The sequence below is a fragment of the Oncorhynchus clarkii genome, chromosome 13 (genome assembly GCF_045791955.1).
Source record: "Oncorhynchus clarkii lewisi isolate Uvic-CL-2024 chromosome 13, UVic_Ocla_1.0, whole genome shotgun sequence".
NCBI classification, from domain to species: Eukaryota; Metazoa; Chordata; class Actinopteri; order Salmoniformes; family Salmonidae; genus Oncorhynchus; species Oncorhynchus clarkii.
Window position 1 is genome coordinate 17,308,856 of NC_092159.1, and position 19,102 is coordinate 17,327,957.

At 42.6% G+C, this 19,102-nt stretch overlaps 1 protein-coding gene across 1 annotated transcript; it reads right to left on the minus strand.

Moving 5' to 3' along the window:
* Window positions 1-345: 345 nt before the first annotated feature.
* LOC139424527 (WW domain binding protein 1-like) lies at window positions 346-18,435 on the minus strand. Its single transcript, XM_071176454.1, has 4 exons — window positions 18,226-18,435; window positions 7,324-7,426; window positions 5,534-5,695; window positions 346-3,826 (listed from the first exon to the last, which is right to left on the minus strand). Exons 1-4 carry the CDS (start codon window positions 18,310-18,312, stop codon window positions 2,997-2,999), a joined length of 1,182 nt encoding a protein of 393 aa, XP_071032555.1. The 5' UTR covers window positions 18,313-18,435; the 3' UTR covers window positions 346-2,996.
* Between the last annotated feature and the right edge of the window lie 667 nt (window positions 18,436-19,102).

The window sequence follows — 19,102 nt, forward strand, 5'->3', positions numbered from 1 at the left end:
TCAGGTCAATGAGGCCTACAGGCCATCAATAGCAAATAGAAGTTCAAAACAGGTCATGTTCACAAGAACTTAAGTTGATTAAAAGATCTAACAGAACATTAGGTGATAATATATGTATTTATAATCAGCTATAATGGGGCGGTCATTTTGGACCGGGAACACAGAATGAATTAACATGAAACGAACACAACAGGAGGGTTAATGGAGCAAAGTATACATTACAGATAGTGCTATGAGGAATACTACTGATTTTCAACTCACCTTGCCTCGTCCATTTGATTAAAATGCAGCTTTCAAATCATTTATCAATTCAGCACGTGTGGAACACAAAAAAAGAACACAAAATTATGACAAGTTTTTCTGGTTTTCATTTATTGAACATATGTCAATTTCGCTGCTGTAATAAAATGGCTTACGAACAAAAGACAGAAAATGTGCACAGCCACCTTACATTCCGTGTGGAAACAGCATAATATCTTTGGCATGATGTCCATTATTCACAATACAATATTGTCACCTCATTCAATCTGTGCATCGAGTTCCCTGTATCTTCACCTTCACACTCTTTTGATTGATTGAAGGAGATTGAATGCTTCAAGAGTACAACAATTCTATACTCAGCAAAACAATAGTAAGTTATTTATTAAAATAAAATAGAAATGAATCATTCACTAACTAAAAAAACTCATGATTGTAGACTGACATTTTGCTATGACAGATTTAAAAGTAGCTAGTTTGGTTCATTAATGCGTTGTATGATATAATAATACACCATTTTCCAATATGTCGATCAAAAGCTTTATAATTTCATTACACGAGTTGACAAAGACATCCGTCCAAAATGCAGAATAGTTTACCTTTGTTGTACCACAATTATAGAAAATTCTATTTGTTTATACAAAATGCATAATAGGCCTATATAAAGCACTTATGATAGCTTGGTTCGTTTCTCCTATGGACCTGTAAGTTTCACTAACGCACAATCATTGCGGGCGATCGCAAACATGACAGTTTCTCAGAGATGCACACTACAATCATGTAATCAATATCTCTGAGAAGAAGAACCAATCACGTCCTAGACTGCGATAGAGGCCCATTCTGTATGTGGTAAGCGTTGTGTTTTTACCCATGTAGAATTCATCTCAACGACACATTAGAAAACTATCCTTTACAAAACAAATAGTAACTGATTCAAAGGAGAGAAAAAAAAGACAGGATTCGCAGATACAACTTTTTTGATTAATTTCTTTGTCTCCATTATTAGAGTTACATATATTTATGTGCAAAATAAAATGATTGTGTCACACAAAATGTGTTAATGCACTTGGGTCCCTGTGACAACAGGGTTGGAGGAGAGTAAAAAACACAAGGCTAAAGGTCTTATGTGGAACAGTAACATTCACACACCGTGTTTAGCATCAGGCTCTTCCCGTACAGTATACTCTGAGTCAGTATTCATGTCATAAGAATTAACTGTCCTCGACAACGCCCACCAACAGGGGAAAACAAACGTTCTTACCTCATTGACCCCGACTGTAAAATAGCCAACTTCGTAGTACACTTTTTGTTATACAAAATGTAACTAGGTCAAAAATCTTGACCTACGGTTCGCGATGCTCCCACGTAGGGAAATAGAGCCAGCCGAGAAGAGCCCTGTGGCTTCAGGCTATTCGGTGTAGAAGAGTGAGAAATTGTGGGGACCCGGTGTCAAAGTAGGCTACACTTTAGCTACGTGTGTGGAAAATATGTTAGCACAGGTAAGACATGTATCTTGTTGAGTACAGTCAGTTTGGAACTCCACTCACTACTTGTAGCTTTATAGCTAGTCCGTGTGTGTTGGCTAGCTTAATGTTCTGGTTCAGGGCTCTCCAACCCTGCTTCTGGAGAGCTACCGTCCTGTAGGTTCACTCCAACCCTAATCTAGCACACCTGATTCTAAAAAATGAGCTGTTTATAAACCGAATCAGATTAGTTTCAACTGGGGTTGGGAGTGAAACCCTACAGGAGGATAGCTCTCCAGGAACAGGCTTGGAGAGTCCTGTTCTGGTTGGTTGGTAGCTAGCACGCACTCACTCACATTAGTGCAGTCATGAAAACGAAGCAAGCGCCTACAACATTACATTTTTCTAAGTAGTGAGAACGCTCAGGAGCAGGCGAAGTTGAATAGTAATCTTTACACACGTTGTACTTTTCTTAAATGTAGTTTTGTAATTGACTAAAACAAGCAGACAAGAAAATAGCTTTTGGAAAAAGGTCAAGTATTTGCTGTGAGCCAACGGGGTAACCAAAGTAACCATGGGTTGTGTTCCCCACAGGCAGGCAGGGCCACCACGTTCTACTTCATACCGACTGGGACTATCACATTACATAAGCACACATCGTCGCCATGACGATCCACACTGCACTGCTCGACAATGTTCCTGTACCGCTTCAGTGTATTTGTCCAGGATGTTACTTCCTGTGAACAGACACAGGAAGTAGCTGCGATGATTTTCACTAGCTTGGTACACTGAGCATAGGAGTTGGCAGGGCAGCACAAACTGATCTGAGACCAGGCTAGAGTTGCACCAGTGTGTACTTACACTATACTGCAGTCGCACCAAACGTCAGGTCAGCATCCACTGACCAGACTATCAATCTCCTCCAGCTTGCATAAGTCTTTACACGATCTCCTTTCGCCTCCTCTTGGTAAAGGCAGACAAAGGAGGACATTTATGCCGTTAGCAGTCTGTAGGCAGGTTGGTGATAGGCCAAACCTGTCCTCCTGTTTCCTTGTACATTGCAGTTAAGGCCACCATTACAGTATGCCAAATGGGCTTTAGCTATCAACATCAAGCTTTTAAGTCCAGACTCTGGGATAAAATACAACTTCCTACTCGTCTCACACACACACACACACAATCTGAGACAGTCACACACACACACACTAAAGTCTTGACTCTCGCTCCTGGTTCTCTCTCCCTCCTTGGTGAAGATGTGCTTTAGCTTAGCGTAGCTCAGCCCTGGGGCTCTGTGCTGCTGCCATGGTGAGGGGGCCCCTCAAGCTCGTTGATGGTGTGGAGGAGCAGGCACGCCGTGGGCTGGGTGGGTTGCGTCATAGCGGGTGGTGGTGGGGAGGTGGACCCTGTCGCCGACCTGCACTCCGACCTACTATCGGGTCCATCCAGGGCTAGGGCCTGCTCCTCTTCCACTCCCAGAGCAGGGTGACCGCACCCGTCACAGAAGTCTCCTCCTTCCTGCTCCTCAACCTCCTCCCCCATTAGGCTATCCTTCTCCCTCAGCTCCTTGCCCTCCTGGCTTCCAATACGGGTACTACCACCACGATCACATAAGCATACCTCGATACCAGAGTCACCCGTGAATCGGCGCCGCCGCCCAAGGGCCCCCCTATTATCTTTGTCCTCCTGGGCACCGCTCTCGGGCCCCCCTAGGTCCCCAAGTAACAGAGGCTCCTTGCAACTCTTCTCTGGGCCTCTAGGCTCCTCTGTAGAGGCCTCCTGGGGCCCTAGCCCTGGTCCACCATCCTGGGGCCCTAGCCCTGGTCCACCATCCTGGGGCTCCTGAGGCTTATTGTCTGCCTTGTGTCTGTTGTTGCCAATAGTGGGACCCCCAAAGCGGTGGGGCTCTTCCAGGCTCGGCCTGGAGCAGAGGGTGTTGGATACTGGGGGGACCGGAGTGGTCTGGATGCTCGGGCAGTGTCCCAGGCCGTCCTGTGGGTCCGTGGGCAGGGGGCTGACTGTATGGAAGACACTGTAGGGAGGGGGAGGGGTGGGAGGGCGGTTCACCACCTCCTCATAGTCAGGTAGGAGGGAATTTGGAAGAAACCCTGGAAGTGAAGACGAGAGGGACACATAAGACAGTTAGGATTAACTGAAAATGATTGCAAGGAAAACATGTTGCAACGTTGGCATTGAACCAAGACCCGGTGGTTAAGGTTTCCTGCAATCTGGGGCATGAAACAGGGCTGTGTTTCATCCCATACCAAAACAAAACCGCAACTCCTAGTTCAAACAAAGGACTGGAGTTGAGTCAAGGTAGCGCTGCCAGGCAGTGACTAAACTCTCAGTTTGATGCAATAATTGCCATTGAGAAATATCCCCCCTAGCTGAGAGGGAAAACCACAAAAATTCACCCAAGGTGCAATGTTTGAGTAAACCTCAGCACTGGGGAATAACAATGCAATGTAGTCGGACAGAAAGGCAGAAGGAGAGAACTACTGAGACTGAAGTTGACTATGTATGAAGCTTTAGTGCTCGTGTTTCATTGCGCCACGGTAATGATAGGACTGAAATAGAAGGGCATTGCGCAATAATGCCATGTTGTTGACTACTACCAGTATAACCCTGTGTATCTGTACAGGTCCTCCTAAGCTGTATCACACCATGCCATGTTGACTACCACCAGTATAACGCTGTGTATCTGTACAGGTCCTCCTAAGCTGTATCACACCATGCCATGTTGTTGAGTACTACCAGTATAACGCTGTGTATCTGTGCAGTTCCTCCTAAGCTGTATCACACCGTGCCATGTTGTTGACTACTACCAGTATAACGCTGTGTATCTGTGCAGGTCCTCCTAAGCTGTATCACACCATGGCATGTTGTTGACTACCACCAGTATAACGCTGTGTATCTGTGCAGGTCCTCCTAAGCTGTATCACACCATGCCATGTTGACTACCACCAGTATAACGCTGTGTATCTGTACAGGTCCTCCTAAGCTGTATCACACCATGCCATGTTGACTACTACCAGTATAATGCTGTGTATCTGTACAGGTCCTCCTAAGCTGTATCACACCATGCCATGTTGACTACTACCAGTGTAACGCTGTGTATCTGTACAGGTCCTCCTAAGCTGTATCACACCATGCCATGTTGACTACTACCAGTATAACGCTGTGCATCTGTACAGGTCCTCCTAAGCTGTATCACACCATGCCATGTTGACTACCACCAGTATAACGCTGTGTATCTGTGCAGGTCCTCCTAAGCTGTATCACACCATGCCATGTTGACTACCACCAGTATAACGCTGTGTATCTGTACAGTTCCTCCTAAGCTGTATCACACCATGCCATGTTGACTACCACCAGTATAACGCTGTGCATCTGTACAGTTCCTCCTAAGCTGTATCACACCATGCCATGTTGACTACTACCAGTATAACGCTGTGCATCTGTACAGGTCCTCCTAAGCTGTATCACACCATGCCATGTTGACTACCACCAGTATAACGCTGTGTATCTGTGCAGGTCCTCCTAAGCTGTATCACACCGTGCCATGGTTAATACGGGCAGCACACCGTGCCATGGTTAATACGGGCAGCACACCGTGCCATGGTTAATACGGGCAGCACACCGTGCCATGGTTGATACGGGCAGCACACCGTGCCATGGTTAATACGCAATATGACAGTAACGACATCAATGACGGACTACCACAAGTCTGACACTGTGTACAGAACACGCCGCTCTCTCGTGTTGTGGGTGTCGCGCCGTGCCACACGGGGAGCTCTGATAGGTGGGACTCTTACTGAAGTAGAACGGAAGGGAGGTGTAGTTGTGCGCCTCGCGGTAGGCGATGAGGTTGATCTCGTGCTGGCGCTGCTGCTGCTGCAGCCGGTGCTTGGTGCGCCGGTGGTGACACACGCAGCAGCAGCTCAGGATGAAGATGATGACCCACACCAGCCAGAACCCTGCCGGAGACAGAGACACAGTAGAAAGACTGTGAAACATAGACATATGTTAATAAGTGTTATTCATATCTCTATGGTGAAACTACTGTAAAAGTACTGCTGAATAGAAGGAGTGACATATTGTTTTTGAAAGCAACAGAGAGCTACAGTACATTACTGTAAAAATCTAGTGCCTGTACAGTGAATGCCAGTAGTGACAAATTGCTAGTGAATGCAATAGAGAGATATAGTGCACCACTACACAGTAACAATGTGGAGGCAAAGCCATAGATATTGGCCAACTACCCTCCAGGTTTGTTCTAAACGTTGTTCCATAGCAAGGATGTAACTACATTGGAACTTGGTTACCAACAGTGTACCATGGTGTCAATTTGTATTCTACGTCCCAATCGGAGTTCACAGTTGATGTTGTAGCTCATTCATCACGGCAAAAAGGACCTAACTCCTGGGATGAGGGAGGATGAGGAAGTGATATGCAGAGGACCTAACTCCTGGGAGGATGAGGAAGTGATATGCAGAGTACCTAACTCCTGGGAGGATGAGGAAGTGATATGCAGAGTACCTAACTCCTGGGAGGATGAGGAAGTGATATGCAGAGTACCTAACTCCTGGGAGGATGAGGAAGTGATATGCAGAGTACCCATAAATAAATCCTGTGTGTAGCACCTTCAACTCATGATAGCATTATGACCTAACTCCTGGGATGGGGATGAGGGGGAAGTGATATACAGAGGACCTAACTCCTGGGATGGGGAGGATGAGGAAGTGATATACAGATGACCTAACTCCTGGGATGGGGAGGATGAGGAAGTGATATACAGATGACCTAACTCCTGGGATGAGGGAGGAAGGTCCTAGTACAGTAAATAAGCTTTAGATGAGTGTCAGAACTGACCTGTCTTTTTGAAAAATGTAGGGTGTGCATTCAGAACATGTACTGCATGTTCAGTACATGCATGTTCACGTGCAGTGATGTAAAGTACTTAAGTATAAATACCCCCAAAACTACTTAAGTAGTACTTTAAAGTATCTGTACTTTACTTTTTATATTTTTACTCCACTGCATTGCTAAAGAAAATATTTTTTTTCTCCATACATTTTCCCTGACACCCAAAAGTACTTGTTACATTTTGAATGCTTAGCAGGACAGGAAAATTGTCAAATTCACACACTTAAAGAGAACATCCCATACTGCCTCTGATCTGGCCGACTCACTAAACACAAATGCTTCATATTTAAATGATGTCTGAGTGTTAGTGTGCCACTGGTTAACCATAAATGTAAAAAAAATCTAGACAATTTTGCCATCTGGTTTTCTTAATTTAAGGAATGTGAATTTATTTTGATACTCAAGTATATTTAAAACCAAATACTTTGACTCAAGTAGTATTTTACTGGGTGACTTCACTTTTACTTAATTTTCTATTAAGTTATCTTTACTTTTACTCAAGTATGACAATTGGGTACTTTCTCCACCACTGTTCAGGTGTACAGGTGAATGTGAGGGTGCACTGATATGACTAAAATGCAAATGCATTTCAGAGCGGGAGAATGAGAGTGAAAGTGAGAGGTAGAGAGAGTGTGTGTGTGTGGGTGTGTGTGATAGCGTAGAGAGAGAGAATCCTTACACCAGAGTTCATAGTAGTAACTGCAGCACTGTGACTCCCCGCAGCAGTGTCCTGATTCGCAGACGTAGCTCTGGTTGTTCAGCCCCTCACAGTGCAGAAGGCTCTGGAAGACAAGAAGAGACAAGTCAATAACAGGAGTGTAAAACCGCATATCCACCACCTGTGTTCATTAAGTCACACTGTAGCGAAACCTTTGCAATGGACAACAGAAATAAGCGTTTCATATCGGACAAGCCCAGGTAGTCTGTTGCCGTGTCAGTCTGTTTTCTTTCGTCTGTTGCCTAGTGAATATGACCCAGCTCCCGCCACTCAAACACGGATGTTCATTTTTGTTAGTCATCATCATCTTGATAAAAGGTGAAACCCCTAGAATTTCTTCCCTATGTGGAAGCTAGGTCTATTGCAACATCACTAGGCTGCATTCAAAGCAAATCTGCCCCTCATCTTCCCCTTTTCCTGTAACATGGCAGAGACTTGCGCTCAAGCCTTACTTTCACTTTTGGTCCACCAGCTTCAAACAGTTGGAAAAACTATACTGAACAAAACAATTTTTTTTTTTTATATATATATATATATATATATATATATATGTATATTTTTTATTTTATTTTTTTTATTTTTTTATCGCAACATGCAAAAAAAGGTAAAAGATTTTACTGAGTTACAGTTCATAAGGAAATCAGTCAATGTTGTCCCACTCTTCTTCAATGGCTGTGCGACGTTGATGCATATTGTCAGGAACTGGAACAAGCTGTCGTACACTTTGATCCAGAGCATCCCAAACATGCTCAATGGGTGACATGTTTGGTGAATATGCAGGCCATGGAAGAACTATGACATTTTCAGCTTCCAGGAATTGTGTACAGATCCTTGCGACTTTTGGCTGTGCATTATCATGATGAAACATGTGGTGATGGCAGCAGATGAATAGCAATGGGCCTCAGGATCGTCAAGGTATCTCTGTGCAATTAAATTGCCATCGATGAAATGCAAGTGTTCGTTGTTCGTAGCTTATGCCTGCCCATACCATAACCCCACCATGGGGAACTCTGTTCACGACACTGTCATCAGAAAACCATTTGCCCACACAACACTATACAAGTAATCTGCAGTTGTGAGGCTAGTTGGACATATTGCCAAATTCTCTAAAACAACGTTGGAGGCGGCTTATGGTAGAGAAATTAACATTAAATGATCTGGCAACAGCTCGGGTGGACATGCTGTTTAATCAGCTTCTTGATATGCCACACCTGTCAGATGGATGGATTATCTTGTTAAAAGGAGAAATGCTCACTAACAGGGATGGAAACAAATGTGTGCACAAAATGTTAGAGAAATAAGCTTTCTGTGCATATGGAACATTTCTGGGATCTTTTATTTAAACTCATGAAACATGGGATTAACACTTTACATGTCGTGTTCATATTTGTTCTTCAGTGTATATGTTGTTGAAAATATATTTCACAGCGATTTAGATTGTACAATGATTCCCTACACTTTTCAGTGCTTGTTTTCTCACAAACTGAAATAGAGCGAACAGTGTAGAATTTTAGCATCCAGTAAAAGAGTGATTTCTACATTGGCCACCTGACTCCATTTCCACCAAATAACACAGCCACAAAGTGAAAACAGCTTTCCTATATTGACAATCCATGTCGCTCCGCGGGAGAAACCAATGGGGTGAATATCACAGCCAATCACAACACTGGTGTGTAAGTAATACTGTGAAACACTATCATTCTACTATTACTGCATGCATGTATGACGGACATCTTCTGAAATTACAATGCAAAAATAAATCCTGTGTGTAGCACCTTCAACTCATGATAGCATTATGGAGCATTGACTGAAACATCAACTATAAGATCACAACATGCAGCAGTTGAGCTATCTCTACAGAAATTGCTCTGGTGATTAGACCTAGGTCACCTGAGTACTACACTCTCACAGATACTGTAACTGTATGGGACCTGAATAACAAATACTTAGTTTAGCCTATAGACTATATCAAGATTTCCAGACAGTTGATAGGCTAGTGATCACTCATATTTGCATGTTGCCCTCTAGGGTTTAGGCTAGGTCACTTTATCAGCACTCACAGATACTGTACATGGCCAGAATAAAAATAATAATGAAATAAGTCTTAAATTTAAAAAATTAAATACATAAAAATAGATCAATAACTGATTACTCGTGTTCAATGTAGCCTATAGGGTCTGGAAGAGGTCCCCCCCCCCCCTTGGGTTGTGCCGTGGCGGAGGTCTTTGTGGGCTATACTCAGCCTTGTCTCAGGATGGTAAGTTGGTGGTTGAAGATATCCCTCTAGTGTTGTGGGGGCTGTGCTTTGGCAAAGTGGGTGGGGTTATATCCTTCCTGTTTGGCCCTGTCCGGGGGTGTCCTCGGATGGGGCCACAGTGTCTCCTGACCCCTCCTGTCTCAGCCTCCAGTATTTATGCTGCAGTAGTTTATGTGTCGGGGGGCTAGGGTCAGTTTGTTATATCTGGAGTACTTCTCCTGTCCTATTCGGTGTCCTGTGTGAATCTAAGTGTGCGTTCTCTAATTCTCTCCTTCTCTCTTTCTCTCTCTCGGAGGACCTGAGCCCTAGGACCATGCCCCAGGACTACCTGACATGATGACTCCTTGCTGTCCCCAGTCCACCTGGCTGTGCTGCTGCTCCAGTTTCAACTGTTCTGCCTTATTATTATTCGACCATGCTGGTCATTTATGAACATTTGAACATCTTGGCCATGTTCTGTTATAATCTCCACCCGGCACAGCCAGAAGAGGACTGGCCATCCCACATATGCTCTCTCTAATTCTCTCTTTCTTTCTCTCTCTCGGAGGACCTGAGCCATAGGACCATGCCCCAGGAATACCTGACATGATGACTCCTTGCTGTCCCCAGTCCACCTGACTGTGCTGCTGCTCCAGTTTCAACTATTCTGCCTTATTATTATTCGACCATGCTGGTCATTTATGAACATTTGAACATCTTGACCATGTTTTGTTATAATCTCCACCCGGCACAGCCAGAAGAGGACTGGCCACCCCACATAGCCTGGTTCCTCTCTAGGTTTCTTCCTAGGTTTTGGCCTTTCTAGGGAGTTTTTCCTAGCCACCGTGCTTCTACACCTGCATTGCTTGCTTTTTGGGGTTTTAGGCTGGGTTTCTGTACAGCACTTTGAGATATCAGCTGATGTACGAAGGGCTATATAAATAAATTTGATTTGATTTGATTTGATTTGGAAGAACTAGGTCCAGACATAAGTGGTAGTATTGAACCTCTCAATCGTCCCTCTTATACATGGGTGCTAAGCTGCTAGAATGTCCACGGCTCAGATTTCCTCATCACTTATTACTTGGATTATAGACAGACATGGCCCACCCTGGAACAAACACACCAAGTTCGTCTAATCAAGAGAAACACAATGTACAGACACAAGCATCTTCTGTTTGCGTAGATGACGGCCTAAATGTGCCTCCAGTCAAACAGGAACTGGCCTTTTAGCCTACATCAAAAGCTTTAAACCTGATAGATCAAAGACGCACTTAAAATCAGTGTCAATACACACGTTATCCTTCAATCAATCAGTTTCTACTTTCCAAGGGGACAGCAGGAATAGCTGTTGATAAAGAACTGACTAAAAAACAGAAACCAGACAAGGAAGACAGCCAAGGAAGCCTCTAATCAAAAACTGCTTCAGATTGTATATTGATTTAGCAGGCAACCCCTACCAGGCTACACATTATCTACAAAATTAGATTATGGATTAAATCCTGAGGAGAAATGTTAGCCAAGGTTTTCTATACCCGTTTCCTTTCCAGCTGGAGAGGCATAGCTGTCCAAAATTCCTAAATCCCAAGGAACGCGCAAGTCCTTTCAACTCAAGGGTCGTTATCCTTCCAGTCCACAGATGAAAAAAGTGAAAGAGCGCACACACACACACACCAAGCAAAATAGGGGACAAGGATTTCTGTAAGGAAATGTCCAAGCGGCAGTGGAGTGTGAGCTGCCAGCCAGAGTAGAGGACTGCATGGTAATGAAGAGTGGAGCAGCCTCTGTATTCAAAACGGCAGGCGGAGTGTGTGTGTCCGGGTGAGGACAGTTATAACACAGGAATAGTGAAGCCCAGCCACAGATCAACTTCACACAACACACACACACACACTATGCGTTTCCACTAGGCAAGCCTGGAGCATTTCTGCAGTCTCTCTTTTTAACAGCCTCCCACAAATTGTTCACACCATACAACTACATTGTATGACATGGCATAAACCCATCACAAAAAACTGCAGAGAAACTAGGCTACTGTTTGGTTTGGAGGCATTTCCAGTTCTGAAATAACTTGCACTGAGGAGATTACACAATAGTCTCGGGTCAGAGACCTTTGGCTTTAGAGGAGCTCAAGAACTCCCTGGCTCCCAGCCTCGGGGCTGTTGTCGAGAACCAAAGTGCAAAGATATAACCCTTAGGCCTATGACCTATACTGTATGACGTGATGTTTTTGTTACTTGTTGTTGTATTTGTGCTAGGATGTTGGATCCAGTCCAGTTAGCACGATAGGCTAGGCCTAGAAACAAAAACTAAAGGCAAATCCATACTATTTGGACAACAAATTGCCTAAGCCTAGGTTAAGAGATGAAAAAGCCTAGGTTAAGAGAAGAAGAGTTAAGTTTTTTGGGGCGTCTGAATTTGCTATCGCCTAGGAGACGTATCAGGCAAGACATTGAGACATTGACCAAACAAAGAATCTCGACAGACAACATTCCTCAGTCTCTCAGCCTTCGACAATAGGCTGCTGCAGGATGGAACAACCATCCCTTCTCGTACTACAGTAGGGGATTAGGGATGGGTGGATTGTGTTACCATAATGAGAAGCTGCTGAAACAACCAGACATACAAGAACAGTCCGGTGTCACTGCTTGACTATCAGAACATTTATTTTCTTTGACAGCTGCTAAAAAGTGACTACGTGGATTCTTGACCGTGTGCATATGATATAGCATTTGATCTGGCATGAATATGCACAAACCCGCCATACTATTGATGCTGTATACTAGTGTCTAAGCTAAATTATTTATGGAGGATCTCTACCTTTTCATGCAAAGAAGCATGTTAGTTTCAAATTCTTAGTAGGCCCATCGCAAAACAAAAAAACAAAACAAAAAAAAATGTCTTGAATGAAAAAGGAAATCCAAGTGCATCTTTCTTAGGCCTGCAATAGAAGCATGGATTGCTCACGTAAGCTACATGACAGGCAAAGAAGTCTCAACCAGCATAGCATTCTTTTGGACTGACATATTGCATACAGGGTTCGCTACTGCGGCCAAAACAATCGGAGAGGTTTTATTACCTGGTAACGTTAGTATTAGGTTCACTATTAGCTTTCTTATTATTATCAGGATTTATTCAAACAGTAATGTGCAATTGACCAAAAATAGAACTTTCTGATAAGGCAACAATGGCACAGGAATGCCCCAGTCTGTGTGTCAGGGCTTGACATACAGGGGAGGTTTAGGAAGCACCGTCAGTGGCTTGCTTGGGCCAGTGATTATTTTTTTATAGTGCTATTTTAAATCTAGGCTATATAATTGATCTATATATAAATAAAAGATGGATTTCCGAAGCTGTTTGTTCGATATGTTGATTATTCACCACACTCATATAGCCCATAGATAATCTGTCGGGCAGAGAGCTTGCGGAGCTCAAATTGCTGGTCGTTGCGTGGAGCCAAGACCGACAGGGGTAGGGGTAGGAAAGATGTTCCAAGTTAGGATATCTACCAGTAAATGCTAAGGCAAGAATGGGTATGCAAACCGGGCATTTAAAAAGTTCAAAGTCTTGGTTGAATATTTGCAATGTGCAATTCAGTCACCATGGAATAGTCTGCCTTTAAAAATCAAACATTTCCTCTATAGCAAGGCTCTCCAACCCTGTTCCTGGAGAGCTACCCTCATAGGTTTTCACTCCAATTCCAGGTAACTGACCGGATTCAGTTAACCAACCAGCTAATTATTCCAATCAAATGCACTAGATTAGGGTTGGAACAAAAATCTATAGTAGCGCTCCAGGAACAGAGTTGAAGGGCTCTACGTCTATGCTCTTTGGTCCTTGAAAAGTAATTGAAGTTATGGTAGTTGATTTAAGCCAGACTTTATTAGCGTGTGCGTTGTGAACATGACTATTTAGTCAGGCAGAACCCACATTATTTTGACATATTTTAGAAGGTCAAAATAATCCAAATGTCAATGCATAAGGCCTTTAAATAAATGCCTTATTCTTGCGGTAATGCACACTATGACAGAGTTTTTTTAATACGCTACTACAACAATGAAATATCAAATGTAGGTCCTTCACATTTCTTATTTAAAGATGCACTATGTAGAAATCACTCCGGCATGTCGTGGTCGCTAAAATTCTAATAGTACACCTAAATTCAGTTTGTGACAAGTATAGCATAGAGAATCATTGTACAATCTAAACCATTGTGAAAAATATTTTCCATAACCAAAAATATAGTATTTTCAGCTGTTTCAAGCTGGTGTACAAAACTGAAAGTAAAAGACGCAAGAACAAAACTTGAAACGGGAAGCAAAGAAATAGCACTCATAGAATCGGTCTTTAACTCATATTTCTATGTGAATTTGGTCTGGTCGTCCCAAAATGTACAAATTGAAGCTTTCAGTGCTTGGAAAAAGTCCTTGAATTTGGTCTCTATGAACCCTGTATAGGCTACTTGCTCAGGTTGCAAATTAATGATAAAAATCAGCTGCTGTTGAAATTATGCACTTCATTCGATTTCCTGTCAGATCTTGACCCGTGTCGGTATCTCTCTAATTTGGGTCAGTAGCTTTAAGTTGGCATTGGCCCAGTGTGCCACTGGCAAATTTACCTGAATGTCGAGCTCTGCTGTGTGTGCTACGTGTAGGATCTACATGTCTACTGCTTTATGGAGCCGTTAATGATGCTAATGATGCCCTTACTGTGTTCAGGTAGATGGAAAGACAAATAAAAGGGAACTACAAAGTAGCCTATGCCTTCTTGGCAGAATCATGATTATTTGCATCAATCCAGTGGCCATTAGTTTTGAAAACAACATCACAAGTGCGCTGCAGAAACACAGCTAGCCAAACAACTGTCTGGCTGGTAAGCACCTAAATAAGGGTAACTACACAAGAATCTAAATTTCACAAATTCTCTCAACAATGGTCAGCAAATATGTTTTAAGAATTGTTGTGGATTTTGAACATCAAATGTATTTTTGTTTTGTTGCCATGATATCGTTTTGGTACAGTATCAAGTATCGTTTTTCCAAAATCTGCCCTCTAGATGATTTCCCAGAACACACGCCACTTTGAAATCCGCAATAAATACATTTAGCATTTTATTTTAAAGTCTCTTTTCTGTTACAGTAAATCTATCTACATCAAAGAACAAGGGCATACTAATTTAAAAGATGACTAGTCATTTTTAGCCTGGTTCTGTACAGAATGCAGTCATTACGGGACACCGGCCAGGTCATTGTCCATTATCTTTATTAAAAGTTTGGTGTGACTAAATCGTGTGTTGGTGCCACCAACTGAAAAAGGTGGTAGCTGGAAAAAGTCAGTGTAGAACCCTGGCATAGTTCACTTCCAATTTTGCAGATTCAATACTGACAGAGCTAACTGGCAAGGGGACTGTACAGCAACAGTGTTGTAGAAGAGATATGTTCTGAAGAAAGTTTAAGGTAGGACAGTTAGTGCTGAACAGAACAAGCGGTGACAACAAAAACAACATTCTCGACCACCACACACACATTCAGCTCTACTTTTCAAAGGGAAAAGAGGACGTGCTCAGGGAACTAGCCTATTGTGGTTAATGTTTCACCAACAATACTCCCACGTGAAGAGTAACCACCTTGCAAGAGATCTGAAGTCTTGTCTTTGCAGACAGATATTAGGCTACACGTCTAAGCTGTAGCACAGGGGGCTAAGGCAGTCTTGAAATGCAATGTACGGACAACCTGGGTTTGATACCTGGTCAGTTTGGGAGTTTGAAAAATGAGGGTGACTGATGTCAGCCTAGGCCAAAACCAAGTAGGACAATGCAATCCAAGTATTGTGTCACACAATATTTCTCTCAAACAGAACTTGACAAATCGAGGTTAAACAAGACATTGGGATTGACATTGGCTCCTCCACTCAGCAACTGGTGACCATATTCAGTCACCCAGAACTAAGGCAAGATGCCAGATACAAAATGAAAGTCTCAATGATGTAGCAGCAAACAGGGAGAACGTTCAGATATCAGTGAGGGGCTGTAGCCCCCTTCCTAGAAATAAAGAAAAACATTGTTAAATGAAATTTAGACTTGTGGGTGATTCCTCACAAAACAGGACTATGATTTTTGGGATTTTCACAAAATGTTATCCATAGACGGGTCCTTTAGAGGAAGGATTGTTGACATAGATGACTATACAAAACATTAAGAACACTTTCCATGACCGACTGACCAGGTGAAAGCTATGATCACTTATTGATACCACTTGTTAATAAATACACTTCAAATCAGTGTAGATAGACATGGGAGGAGACGGGTTGAAGGACTTTTAAGCCGGGAGACATTTGAGACATGGACTGTGTATGTGTGCCAGTCAGAGGGGGAACGGGCAAGACAAAAGGTTTAAATGCCTTTGAACGGGGTGTGGTAGTAGGTGTCAGGCACCGGTTTGTGTCAAGAACTGCAACACTGCTGCATTTTTTTTCTCACTCAACAGTTTCCTGTGTGTATCAAGAAGGACATCGAGCCAACTTGACAACAGTGGGAAGCATTTGAGTCAACATGGGCCAGCATCCCTGTGGAACGCTTTTGAGTCCATGCCCTTACGAACTGAGGCTGTTTTGAGGGAAAAGGAGGGGGAGGGTGCGCAACTCAATATTAGGAAGGTGTTATTCATATTTTGTACCATCACCATCATTACATTTTTATATTAAAGTATAATTGAAAAATAATGAATTGCAGTTGGAACATGTGACATTTTGGCATTACCCAGGCCTTCTTTAAGACTCCATAATGTTTATTCTGCACTTCCAAGGAAAAATTGGTGTCAAAGCTTTACTGCCTGCTCTGTAATAGGAGTTGTACTTTAATAAAGAAAATGCACATTATATAAATATTTAAAAATATAAACATGAATATTTAATATTTTAGGGGTCGAATGCCAGTTGTGAGAATTTCCCAAAAGGAGTGCTGTGATTGGCTTCTATGTCAATTTCTTTGTATAGAATGGGCCACAACTTAAATAACTTTACTAGTAATAATTATCTGAACCTTTAATCTAATGCTAAAATTATCTTGTATATGAGGGGGGACTTTGTGTGTCAGGTTCAATTGTTTTGAACCTGGCTTAAGTTCAGTCCATAACTTAAGCCAGGTTCAAAACAATTGGGAACTCTAAAATGTCCAACTTCAGTGTCTTCAAGAGGAATGGGAAGTAAAAATTATATATTTTTTTAATCCAATACAATTTGGCATCTTTCTAGAGCTCCGACTTTCCGACCTGAAAATCACTGACGTCGTGATTTGACGTCGTTTTCCCCCCAGCATTTCCAGTTGTCTTGAAAGCAAAAGAGCAGGTTAGCGTTTTTCGATATGAATCTTGTTCTGGAGGCAGCTCTGCAGAGTGGTAAATAGCTGGCGCAGCAATTGTCTCAAATACATCGTTACAGTTGTTGGTTAGCTAGCAAGCATATTTTTTTGTACATATTAGCATTGACATGAAATCAGTCAAAACACCTGAAAACAAGACACGATATAAATAACAAGATAACACTAGCTGAAACGAGACATCCGCGATTAATTGCGGCTTCTTGTGATTGGGAGAATTCGATTATGCTACGCGGGGCACCGGTCTATGGACGGTGACGTGAGATGCAAAACGGTGAGGGAAGAACTCCTTTCTCAAATGGAATAGTAATCTGCGATGTTCGGTCATGGTGAATCGTCCAGAAACATACACCTCTTTTCCAGAAAATATATGTTTCAACTTTAAAACTAGTTTTCATTGGGAAGACAGATACAAATATATGTATCAAAAGCGAACACTTTCGCATGTTAAAAAGCAATCTACCACGTGCTTAATTACACTGTTTATTGGAGCCGACTTCACAGTGAGCTTTGACTGAAGCATCTGGCTCATGCTTGGGAGGCTTGGTTGGTTCTAAAACCAATACAATCAACTTACACATTATGCAAAACACGCCTACCCGTGCCAGATGAACCGAATACCCTAATTGTTACTAGCTGGCTGTTCAGAATCCGGTCACATCGATGCACGCGCATCATTTTCGTTACAACAGCCAACCCGTTTATAAAACAGCACGTACACATGCAGTTTCAATGCAAATATATATCAAGTAATCATTGTTGTTAAGTAGACAGCAACTGACTTGTTGGCTAGTAGGATGATAATGCTGTACGTGGCGAGATATTTGATAACTGTCAACCATTTAATTAGACAGCTGTCAATGGGTGCGGCTAGAGAAGTTTGCTTAACACTAAGGTTAAGGTTGGTGACTAACAGTAGCCATGTAGCTAACGTTAGTTACTAAAGCAGCACACACACTTTGTCGAGTTCCGTCAACGCTAGCTAGCAATATGGCTAAGTGCCTGTGATGCCAACTAAATAGCTGACTGAACAACTAGCAAGATAGCTAAAGCTAGCTACAGCGGTCGAATTTAGAAGTTATACCCAACCGATACTAGTAAGCCAGCAAACTTGTAGGAAAACAGCTGGTCAAATTAATAACTAGCTACCTAACAAAGTAGCTAGCCGTATTTGCAACATTACTAGCTACCCAAATAAACATGCACGACCCGAACCAAAAACAAATCCTGGCAGACTTGAGTCCAAATCTTACCTCGTCTAATGTCGCTTCGGAGGGGCCAACAGCGACAACGTGCAAAAACAATCCCATTTTAAGACCCACGCCTAAAATCTCGTTCATTCCTCCGACCGGACTCGTGTAAAAACATAAGCGTAGACGTTTGTTGTTCACTTCACTAATCTTAGCGAAATGTCAAACTAGTTTACGGCTCTACCAGACGCACTGAAAGACCACGCATGCGCTGCCTCCTTGCTACTGCGTAATTTGATGTTTCAAGGAGGCGAATTCGATTAATCTGGCCCGGGGTACACCGAGCGTGGAACTTGAATACTAGAATGGAATGAACCTTATTGTGATCGTCCAAAGATCAGCGAGTTAGGGAGTTGTTCAACCACGGTTTGGTTTGCCAGTGCTGTGATAAGATAGTGTGTAAAACAATGAATGTGAAGAATTTATCTGCACTGTATGTGTGTTAGCCAGACAGTTTTAGAGGAATGATTCCATAAATGTAGCTAATTAACTGCCAATTTGCCAACATTTCATTTAAATAATGCAGTCAATCCACAGCCATACTCTGGCTCATATCAGTTGATAGGACTTAGATAAGTAGTAAATGCAACAATAACTAATATTGCATCATATAACAGCACTCACAGCTTTCCAAGAAAACAAAACCAGACATTTATGGTCCTTTTACATATATTTGAGGTGAAAGTGGGAGGGAGCATCAGCCTTCTCAAATGAACAGTAAAGTTGATTGCATTTGTTTTGAAACTGGGCTGTCTCCCGGGCAGCAGCCAGGTACCCCATTCAAAGCCCATGGCGAAGTCAAATCAAATGTATTTGTCACATACACATGGTTAGCAGATGTTAATGCGAGTGTAGCGAAATGCTTGTGCTTTTAGTTCCG

Excerpts from the sequence above, each read along its gene's own strand:
- LOC139424527 (XM_071176454.1), bottom strand. The coding sequence starts at position 18,312 with ATGAACGAGATTTTAGGCGTGGGTCTTAAAATGGGATTGTTTTTGCAC. Across the intron at positions 5,696-7,323 it reads TTACTACTATGAACTCTGGT|GGTTCTGGCTGGTGTGGGTC; the intron begins GTAAGGATTCTC and ends TGTCTCCGGCAG. Across the intron at positions 3,827-5,533 it reads CTCCCTTCCGTTCTACTTCA|GGTTTCTTCCAAATTCCCTC; the intron begins GTAAGAGTCCCA and ends CTTCACTTCCAG.